The following is a 12,000-nucleotide window of genomic DNA, read 5'->3' as shown; positions in this document are numbered from 1 at the left end:
ATACATATTAGACTAAAGGTGATATAACAGGGTGAATTCAACCATAGTTGACATTCAAAAAGAGGTCACCCATGTTTGAAAATTGAGTGGTCGCCTGTAGTTGACTGTATATAGGTCACTCTGCTTTTTCACAATGACTACACATGGAGCAACAACACATAGGGGAGAAGTGTAGATGATGAATAATCATCCATCCTTTTCCCCATGTGACTGGATATGCATGAAACTAGTGGTGATCAAAAGGATTTCCAGACCCTGGTCTAGGGGCCACCTTATTAATTTGTGACCATTGGGCCAGAGCCATATACATTTTCTCTCCAGCAATACTTCTGAAGAATGACCGCAGATAGGGGGAGGAGGTTGGCAGGGCTCTGGTTCAGCAGCCCCTTTACAGATTACTAATCTGACCAGAGTCCTATGAAGCGTTTTTATAATATCCTTTGGCCACTTTAAATAACTGTAATGGCCTTTTCTATTACTAGGTATGTGCATATTTTGTACTTTGGGCATTTTTTTGATCCAGCACTATTCGTTACCCTACCTGTATTGCACTGTATTCATTTGCAACTTTATGACTTTGTGCAATTTAGTGATTAGTGGCTCTGCCCTGCTATCACGTATGTATACTTGTCTGATTTTTATTTATGTTTTTAATAATTATGTTATAAATCAAGTTGGATTAATATATTTATGATTAGTTACTCACATTATGCATATATCCACATATATATACATTCAAGGTGCACTGGGTATTTGCACTGTGTAATGACCCCTGAGGTGTAAGTAAAGCTTATTTTAGTAAGGATTGATTATAGAAAATTCAGGCAGGTTTTGTATAGTTCTTGCCCTTTTTCAGGACACAGGTATTTCTATCACATAGCTTCATATCTGTGAACACTTTGGGTTCTCCAATGTTCTTTGTGGAACTCTGCATAACATGTTGATTGACAGAAATATCCTCATTGTCTTATAGAAGAAGCAGTAAACGAGGTGAAAAGACAAGCGATGACAGAGCTGCAAAAAGCAGTGTCAGAGGCCGAAAGAAAAGCACATGAAATGATTACTACGGAAAGAGCAAAAATGGAAAGGACGGTGGCAGAAGCAAAGAGGCAAGCAGCAGAGGATGCACTCTCCGTCATTAACCAGCAAGAAGACTCAAACGAGGTAAAAAGGTAGAAAGCCAGCTGAAGCCAGAGACCACACCTTTATGTCAGCTGTGAACATTCATTTTGTATTGTAGACGCAGATTCCAGAAAGCAAACAATTCCAGACTATTCTGTGGTTTATTTTTAAAGCTGATCTGCAATATAAGGGTCTTCTTATACTGAATTACTATTATTAGACTGATTATAGATAGATAAATATTAGATAGATAGATAGATAGTGACAAATATATATATATATATATATATATATATATATATATATATATATATATATGATAGATATGAGAAAGAGATTGAGATAGGTTCTTTGTAACTGAAACATCGCCTTTCCACATGAGCTATTAAAGGTCCTTTTTTCTTTGCTAATTTTGGAGTGCTGATTATTTTTTATTGTATATATTTTCAACTAGATAGTTACAGTAAGTGACCATCAGTATACAATTTCCATTGAGAGCAGCAGATGATAATGTAGTTGGCATGTTGGGAATCGTTAAAGAGTAACTGCAGAAATTTAGCGCCATGAACACTACCTGGATTTTCCAATTTTCAGCGTTACAGAGTGACTGCAGTCATTTTGCTGAAGCCTAAAAAATCAGTATAAAAATGAACACTCTCTTTAAGTCATATATGTTAAACTCTGGCCCCCTGCCCAACCCCGCCCAGCATTACATTCTCAACTGTATCGGCATCACTACAATGCACTTGCTGTGCCAAGCAGTGCAGAGCTTCAGAGTGCTCGCTGCTGAGACTGGATCAGCGGGAAAACAAGGACAGGTGAGTATTTTTTTATTTTTTTAATATGGAGCCCATTATTCTGTGTATAGGACAATGCAGGGCCCTTTAATACTGTATGGAGAACTATGTGAGGCCATTATACTGTATGCAGCACTTTGTGATGTCATTATACTGTGTGAAGCAATATATGGGGCCATTATACTGTATAGAGCACTTTGTGGTGCCATTATACTATAAGGAGCAATATGTGGGGTCATTATACTGTATGGAGGACTATGTGGAGCCATTATTCTATATGGAGGACTATGTGGGGTCCATCAAGCTGTATGATGCATTTTGTGGGGCCATTGTACTGTATGAAGGACTATATGAGGCCATTATACTGTATGAAGAAATATATGGGGCCATTATTCTGTATGGAGGACTATGTGGGGCCCGTCATACTGTATGAAGGACTATGTGGGGCCCATTATACTGGATGGAGGACTGTATGGGGCCATTATACTGCATGAAGCAATATGTAGGGCCATTATACTGACTGGAGGAATATGTGGGGCCCATAATACTGTATAAAGCAATATGTGGGGCCCATTATACTGTATGTATGACTATGTGGGGATATTATACTATATGGCGTACCATGAGGGGCCATTATACTGTATGGAGGTCTATGTTGGGCCCATTATACTGTATATCTAGGAATATGTGGGGTTCATTATACTGGGTGGAGGACTAGGTGGAGATTGCAGTAAGGGAATCATAATGTGATGGGGTCACCATACTTTGCCAGGTGGGTTGAGGGAGGGGGTACAGTAACAGTATGGTCCTCATACCATGTGTATGGAGGGCACTGTTGAGTAATTCACTTTGTGGGTATATTTCTGTGTTTGCGGGCATTTTTGTTGACGTCATACTTTATGATCTGTATTTTTCAAGTTTTTTTTTTATCCTTTATTGTTACATATTTAAATCAGGCCTTTGGGCCATATGCTTTTTACTGATTTCACATAACATATTATTATATTATATATTATTATTCCAGGATTTTATTCTAAGATTTATTCATTAAAATGTACTTTGTTCATGGAACAACCCCTTTGTTTTCTTTCTGTATGAAAAGGTTCATTGTTATATGTGATAATAAGGAAATCTTCCTCAATTGTAGACATTATTTTTTACAAACATCAAGGTCAGCCCACGACTTTGTCTACGTTTTTAATTTTGTCCCTCTGTGTATTTGAGTTTGATATCCCTGCTTTAAGTGAATAATAATAATTTTATTTCTATAGCGCCAATATATTCCACAGCACTCTACATTTTAGAGGGGACTTGTACAGACAATAAAAATTATTACAGAATTACAATAATCACATAAATCAAAACATACCAAGAGGAGTGAGGGCCCTGCTCGCAAGCTTACAATCTATGGCGGAAATAGGGGGACACGAGAGGTGGATGGTAACAATTGCTTGTATTGTACGGTCCATCAGTATAATAAATTAGGTGTTCACTTAATGCTGCATGAAGAGGTCAACAGCCAGTGTGTGTGCGGACACAAAGGGCTATTAAGTGCATTACGGGTTTGTGAACAGATAATACAAGGGTTCTGGTTTTCAAGAAAATTTTGTTTAGGCAAAATAGGGAAGGTTAGATAAGTATGTAAGAAGTGAATACTAGCTAGAGTATAGATAAGTATTAGAGAGATAGATAGATAGATAGATAGATAGATAGATAGATAGATAGATAGATAGATAGATAATTGGTAGATATTGTACATAAAACTATAGGTTGAAATCCTCCAATTACAAAACTATGTAAAAAAAGAAACAACTGGCATTGAGCTCCAAATTCAACGTGTAACTGTGTCTTAATAGGCAAAGCTAGCATTTAATTTGTTGCAGACGTCTTTGAGGATGAAAGACCCTTGTGGGATCAGTAGATGCCCAGAGTTTCATTTTAATGCATAGCAGATGAGTTCCCAAAGACAAAAGGAATTGATTTGCAACATCTGAAAGTTTCTCAGGAAGGGAGTTAAAGGGAAGCAACTGCTTCATGCAGGAATCAAATGAGAGCGGCCCATAATTGGCCTGGCATCTTCATGTTAACAAGTCAGATATTGATGAACATATTTGTACACATTCAATCGAGTCTTTGTTTTGTAATTGTAATATGTTATCCCTCTATGGTTACTTGTTTTAAAGGGAGAGTGTACGAACAACCCAGTGTTTGTGTGCCTGTTCACAACATTTATTAGGCATTTGTAGCGTTGTATACTGTGGAACTACATTATGGTCTGATTCTAAAGTCTATCTGTATAGATAGCGTATATTTTATATGCCTTTAAGAGGTATTATTGACACAGACAGGTATGGCATCCAGGTGGAGAATAATTGATGAAGTTGAAGGTTGCCATTCAAGTGCCAATGGCTTACCAGGCAGGTCTTTAAATAGGTCTGGTACCCACATGTATCAAATTTATCATATCAGAATATCATACAGCGATTGTAATCATAGAATTTCTCATGTAAAGCATGGAGCAGCCACAGTCCTCCATAAGGAGTAATGCTTTATATCCCCTGTAGGGGTGCTGCAGAGGAATTGCTTTCCTTGCTTTCAAGTTCATCAAGATCTGATCGCTGACCACCTTGTATTATTTTATCTTATTTCATATTTTACTTCTATTATTTCATCAGCTTGATTAAAATTGCTTTTCTATTTATTGGATTTGACTATTATTAGGTACTGCTTCCTGTTTTATTATCCTGGATATTAGACGTCAACCTTTAGTTGCAACCCTCATTAGACAGGTCACAGTTATTTTCAAAATGTAGTCCCTGGATTTATCTACTTTCGGATGAGGAAAGTGAAGCTCCTGTCTTGTTTCTGTAGGCAGGCCAGCTTCCTCCATGTAATAACCCATTATTATTGTTAATAGTGAAGCATTTTAGAACAATTGGCAATCACATTAATAGAGAATGACAGAGCAGCAGGGCAAAGGTGAAAAGCGGGAGATGGGGTGAGTCATGACTGATGAATGTGGCCATAACTCTTAACAGCGCTAATAAATGTGAGAGACACTTTATATTGCATGAGCTTTTTGAGATTTGGATTGACCAGACACATAGTAAATACATATTCTGCCTTCTGCACTGCAGTTTCCCGTCTCCGGTACAGCATGGATCAATTATGTGTCTGTTTCTTCATGACTATCTGTAACTCTGCAAAGTACCCATCTAAGTCCAAAATTAGCTAACATATTCCTATCACCCGAAAAGTTTTATTTTCACATATCTGGGATTCAAGTGATTTACAATATTACAGCAAGGATATGAAATTCCATGCAGTATCTCTCATGGTGATATTTGCAGTATAGCATGCTGATGGCCACCATGACAAGCCTATTTCTTTCTCCATTCACACACTATCGAGTGGCCAGTATTTTGTGGTCTATACTAGGAAGACTCTTAGGGTGCTTTCACATTGTTCTTTGTCCTACGTTCATTGAACCCATCATGGCTTAGATCCGAACCCTCCTCAAAACGGGAAGCATATCCGACAATGGAGCCAGTGATTATAAAGGGGCCGACGGAGTCAACATGTGCTCTGTTGTGTATCATTTTCGGGCTTGTATGCCTACTGGAAGCAGACACTAAGACATAGTAGAATGTGTCTGAGTGTCTGCCTTTATTAGGCATACACACCCATAAATGATGCCCGACAGACCACACATTGACACCGTCTCCAATATTATAGTCTATGGCCCCATCAGAGCATACACCCAAATCCTGTTTTGTGGGTGGTCCAGACCCACGAATGTCGGACAAAGCACCGAGTGAAAGCACCCTTATTTTGATTGAGTCCCAAATGTAGCAGTTTTGAATTTGAAATTCTACTACTTCATTTGTGCACCAGGATATAGAAGATGTTATAGTGGCTTTAGGCACAGATGGCGCAAGTTGTAGCCATATCGCACTCAGTTGTGACCGATATTTTATTTAGAAGTTCACATTGTCCTTGTCTCATTTAAAGGTTGTTCAATAGGTGGAGATCACGTTGGCAATAGTAGTCATACTTGACTTTAAATGGCCTTATTTTAATTTATTTGACATAGCAAAATCTTTGCTGTAAAATGCAAATGTTGGAAAAGACAAAGCTAGATCAGTTTAGAAAATAAGATAGAGAATTTACAGGGATGTAATACAAAGGACTGTGGTAAATACAAGGGTCTGGCACTTTATTCATTGTGTGTGGAGGAGAGGCCATTTTTGCAGCTAAATAGGAAAGGGTTTTTTACAGTTAGAGCAGACAGAAGACAAACTTGATCAGTTTAGAACATGAGATAGAGAATTTACAGGGATGTAATACAAAGGACTGTGGTAAATACAAGGGCCCAGCACTTTATTCATTGTGTGCGGATGAGAGGCCATTTTTGCAGCTAAACAGGAAAGCGATCTTTACAGTTAGAGCAGACAGACTGGGATGTCCTACCACAAGAGGTAGTAATGGCAGATACTATATCAGCATTTTAAAAGAATTGGATATTTTTCTCACATTAATGTCATTGTGGGTTATAAACAATTAAGCGATAGCTAATGCATAACTGGTCACGGAAAGTTGAAGTTGATGGCCCTTTGTCATTTTTCAACTTATGTAACTTTGCAGAGGGTAAGCTTGATTTGCTCAGTCTTGTGTAAAGGCTAAACTCCACTTTTCATCTTTTAGGGTAGTTTCAAATGGTCATTAGTATTATACATGTGATAATAGCATGCATTACATAGCCACAAGACCAAACTCATCAATCACTGTAAAACCCTATGGTGGTATTTTCTCAGTTCTGTAAAATTGCCGGAAGGTTTCCCTCTTGAGATCCTACTACAACTGGTAGAAACCAGGCTTAGATACCCATGATTTACTGTATGTTTGGTTCCATGGAATGGCAGGAGGTCTAGGTCAGGTCGTTGTATTTCATCCATCTTAAGCCAAACTAAATCACAATTTAAAGTCAATAGTTCAGTTCAATAGATCCATGGATGGTCTGTTCTATATTGAACTATTAAAGCTTTCTGAAATCTTAGGTGACGGTAGAACCCTATGATGAGTTGTATGTGATTCAGTAGACGTGCAAAAGTGTCTGGTGGCCAGATCACAGTTGTCTGAAAATTACCTTAAAAAGAAATGAAGAATTCTAAATTATGAATTTGTCTTCTAATCCAGTGTGAGATTTACACCCCGGGATGAAATGTTAGTCCATCCCTTTAATTAGTAATTAAAGAAATACATATTTTTCAGGCATGGAATGACCCTACAATACTGAACAAGTCAGATGAATAATTTCCATGTTTTACTGCCATGTCTGGTGACTAGCAGCAGTTATGTGCTTCCAGCATATTGATAAAAGCTCATTGTTGCGTGCTTTAACAAACTATATGGGAAAAATTGCATGGTATGGCAAAAGTAAATATATCCTGAATCCATTTTCTGCGTGTGGTAATAGATTTTGACATCTCCAAAACTCAGCTAAGTTTAGACAATGTAAACCTGAAACCAGAAGGAGTGAATTAATAGCAGGTGATGCCAGACATCCAGTCTACAACCTCAACATTTAACTACCAAACAAAAAAAAAAACATCTGTTTCTGTGTTCGGAAACTTTTTTTTTCGTAGGATATTTTGAAGTGTTTTCAAAAGATGGGAACAATTTTAGAAATAGAAAAAAAAAAGGTCCAGCACATGCATTTGTAATTATCTGCTTGATTCTGTATACTCTATGCTTTTCAATGGAGGCACATCTGATTTTAATCTGATGGAGCCAGTAAGTATTGGACATGTACCATATTTCCACATGGCAAACTTTCCAGTACCTTCTAAAGTCTCATTCAGACTATTCTATAATCTTACATTCAGATATAGATTTTAATCATTTTTTTAATTCATTATTTCTAGACCTTTATGTTGGTGTTCTTTTTACTATTTTGGTTTTTCAGAGTTTGCTCATTATAAAGACTCTTGTATACAGTCAATAGACATATTATGGCTATTTTTTTCAACAGAGACTATAGCTTCTATATTCTACATTATGCATTTACTGAACCTCTGTATGCCTCCAATTTCATATTATAGATTTGGTTACCTCATGCATGTATATAATAAGGGATAATATACGCGCGGCTGGAAGTTGTGAACCGGAAGTGACGTCATGTGGTTCACTAGACTAGGTGCATGCATTCCACCATTGCATTCAGGGAAAACAAAAAAGTTACTTACTTCTCAACGTCTACTATCTACACTTTGTTTCTTAAGGTTCTCATACACATTAGACTAACGTCGGTTGAACCTGCCGATATTGATAGGCTAATACATATGGAAGCGCTCGCCAACTGATCATTGAAGGAGATGTCAATTGGACATGTCCAAGTTTGGACTGCCGATCAAATTGATCTCCCAGAAAAAAAACACTGTCCAACATGTCAGTGGCTTTCTCATAGAGAACACAGGAGCACTTGGCAGATTGAGTCCTCCTGTGTATGGCAGATTTGGCTGAGATGGCTGACGGGTGAATCATTGACCAAAGCATCGTTGGGCCAACAGCCATCTATTGGGTATGGGTATAGATTGAAACCCTGTTTGATTTTCTTCCCACATGTAACTTCTTCATATGGCATTTACATCTTGTGTCCTCCACATTCTATACTGTCCTAGGTGTATCTTGTTGTATTGCACTCTAAAGAACCATATGATAGTCTCATATAAATAATTAATATTTGTGCTTTTGTGATTCGTAACTGTCATTGACATTTATCACCATGAATGGCCAACTTAACCAGATGAAAGAATAGCTGTGGTTGGAAACTTGGGTTGAGGCCCCAAAACCAGAACTTTTGAAGTGGCTATGACACAACAAAGGAGATGTAAATAACCTCCTGATAATTATTGGTGTTTCCATCTGGGTTTGCAAAAGTTCCTTTGATGGAAGTTAAAGAGACTGGAATTAGAGTCTTTTTAATACAGTAGTGTACATTGTTTATGGCACTGTCCAATCCTCGTCTACTTTTTTTATTGAAAGGCTTTTTTGCATCAAAGCTTAGCAAACTTTTAAGTAAACTTTGTCAGATGAAGGGAAGATGGTAACGTTATCAAATGCATTTTCATAGGCTTGAAAAAAGTAACTTGAAAGAGTGAAAAAAAATAATAAATTAAATTTATTTTTGAAAGTCAGAACATGTCTTTGCTGGTAGCGTCTTCTGTCATCTGCTGCAGAAAAACCAGAGCAGATTGTTTACATAGCATTTTGCAATTTCACTATAATAAGGCAAATTCAGTGGATTTGCACAAATGTCTCACCATGTGTTCAGAACACATTTCGTACTTTATCCACCTGTGCTTGTAATTTACAGTTCGTTTAATGTTACTCTTTGAAGCAATGAACAACAGTTAAACCATTAAATGTTCTTATGGAATTTTCTTGTTTTCTTTCGATATTTTGTAGAGTTGCTGGAACTGTGGGCGAAAGGCAAGCGAAACCTGCAGCGGCTGTAATACTGCCCGATATTGTGGATCCTTTTGTCAGCACAAAGACTGGGAAAAACATCACCATATCTGTGGACAGACTATTCAAGCTCAACAGCAAGGAGAGACTCCAGCAGTCAGTTCCTCTGTTACGCCCAGCAGCGGTGCAGGAAGCCCGATTGACACTCCACCAGCAGCTACTCCGCGATCGACCACTCCAGGCACACCGTCCACCATAGAGACAGCTGCCCGTTAAAAAAAAAAATAAAACAAAGAGAAAAATTTGTTTAAAAACTTTACAGACTCAATGAAAACCAAGTCCTCATTCTCAGATGTTCAAAGATTTAAATGAAGTATCATATTTCATTGCTACAATAACAGTGGACTACTTTTATCTTACGGTAGTTGTGTAATAGTGAAGGCCAGTAACGGGTCACAATGACTTCTTATGGAAATCAAAGATATCTTTTTCTTTAGTAAAAACTGAAAGAGAGTACAGAATATAACACAATGCTAGATTTGACCTCCTCCCTGGTATTTTACAGTAGCTGGGATTTAAAACTAGATGACCTCATTAACAAATGCTTTACCAAACAGCAAACCAAGAGATTGCTAACTGCTGTTGAGAGCAAAAAACTGCTCACGTGAAAAATAAAATTATTGTTCTTTATAGCAACAAAAGGGAAAAATAAAAAAAAAGTCAAGATGAACCCCTCAAGGGCATAAGCGTTGGATACAGCAGTAGACATTATAACAAGAAGATGAATGGCGTCCATGGGTTACGAACTGAACTTTGAAGACCCGCTACAAAAACTCACAGATGTGCAGCAGATTGGAAGAAACCACAGATGTTCATTTTTTTTTTCTTTCTGAAATAAATACAGTACTATCCAGGTCAACATGATGAAAGATGAGTTGCAATGGGATATAAAAAAAAAAAATGCCATCATGGAAAAGGCTTCTTTCCTTTGATACGGAATGGTCTTATCCAATAGTAGCAAGTTGGCAATCATCACACCATGCAGTTGCCCCCAAAACAAACTTTTCGACGCTCAATTGCTTTTGCAAGGTTCCACAGAGACAATCGGGTCTAGTCTAATATTTTTTTTTTATTATAAAGTGACAAAATAATTAAAAAAAAAAAAATTATGTATACACGGTGGCTTCAGCTCCAGCCCACTTTTAAACCGAAAATTATTTTTCATCCCATACTGTTTCAACTTAAAATCTAGTAGCTCTCTCGGTGTTTCAGACACTCCTGTCCTGTGAGGTTCCCCAATGGTGTTTTTTCTTGTAAATGTGATGGACAAATGTGAAGATGCATCGTAGTTCTAACCATGCCCACATTTAACCTCTTTATTCTTAGCTGGTGAGAAACCCGTCTCTTTCTATGCTGCTTTTATATCTGTAAATGTAAGTGATAAATCTCTAGTAGTACAAACATCCCTTTTTTTTTGTCTTTAAGAAAGGAAAAAAAAATAACGCTATTTACCGGAGCTGCTAATTCACTCTGTTATAAGATTTTTTTCTGAAATCTAGCATGCTTCACGGAATGCTAACCTATTGGTGTTTTTGTAGGAGGGATGTACATAAATGTATTTTTGCACTGTCACAATGACTCCCTAGGCATGCATTTCTATTTTTTTTTTAATTTTGGAAAACTCCTTTTTGAATATTCTAAGTCCACCTCACCATTCGATCTATCAGTAGCATAGAGCCATAGTGGATATTTTATTTTATATTTTTCTTTTCATTTTTATTTATTTTTTTTAAAGATTCGCAAATAGGGAATTTGTAATAAAAGAAGAAAAAAAAACAAAAACAAAATAACACATAAATGTTAAAGGGCAGTGCATGTGTAATTGCTGTAAGGCTATGTATTTCTCATTTTAAATATGATAATTAGATTTACAAATGCTGAGGTGTAGAATGACGGCTTTAACTGCTGAATGTCAGGTCATACAGTATTAAACATAAAGGGAAGTCAGCCAAAGACTGATCTTAAGGACCAAAATTAAAATTTCTTAAAAGCACCAATACTATATTCCAAAAGATCAGCAGGTTAAACATGTCCAGTAAGGTACAGTGTGAATTCATTGATCTTTTTTGTTTTTTCTAATGTCCAGTGTCCAGACCAGATGTGGGTTCAATAAATAAAAGAACAATAAAAATAGTGAAGGAAAATCCAATGTATCAGCCTGTCTGTACTACATCTCCCATGATAACAAATGAGAGGGAAACATGTCTGCCTAACAGTCATGGGTCATGTAGCTTTCTTTTTGTAGTTTACGCTTATCCCTTGTATAGGGCCTGGTTGTGTGCTTTAATCTACGGTCACATGAGTGATGACTCTTCCGAGAGAATCTGATCATTTATGTTAGTGAGACTTGGCTCAAACTCTGATTACAGTTTGAACTTAGTGTCAGTTTACTGGGATCTGATTCTCTTGAGTGAGAGAGAATCATATCACAAGTGCGAAGATGGAGAACTTCATTTCTCCATCTTCTCCATTGTCTGTGTCTACATAAATCAGACTACGCTCGGATGACATCTTAGTGCAGTCCAATGTTTTACACGCACCAATAAACTTGAAT

The 12,000-nt window shown here is 37.2% G+C and overlaps 1 protein-coding gene across 11 annotated transcripts in view; it reads left to right on the top strand.

The window, feature by feature from the left end:
- RUNX1T1 (RUNX1 partner transcriptional co-repressor 1) overlaps positions 1–11,202 on the top strand; it is a 168,950-nt gene extending 157,748 nt beyond the window's left edge. For all 11 annotated transcript variants that reach the window (XM_077270828.1, XM_077270838.1, XM_077270834.1 and 8 more), the window contains exons 10-11: positions 974–1,164; positions 9,387–11,202. In XM_077270828.1, coding sequence (XP_077126943.1) covers positions 974–1,164; positions 9,387–9,662 — 467 coding nt within the window. In that variant the 3' untranslated portion in view covers positions 9,663–11,202. The remainder of the gene's footprint in view (positions 1–973; positions 1,165–9,386) is intronic.
- The last annotated feature ends 798 nt before the right edge of the window (positions 11,203–12,000 follow it).

Source organism: Ranitomeya variabilis, chromosome 6, assembly GCF_051348905.1.
Source record: "Ranitomeya variabilis isolate aRanVar5 chromosome 6, aRanVar5.hap1, whole genome shotgun sequence".
NCBI classification, from domain to species: Eukaryota; Metazoa; Chordata; class Amphibia; order Anura; family Dendrobatidae; genus Ranitomeya; species Ranitomeya variabilis.
This window is presented reverse-complemented; position numbering and strand designations above follow the sequence as displayed.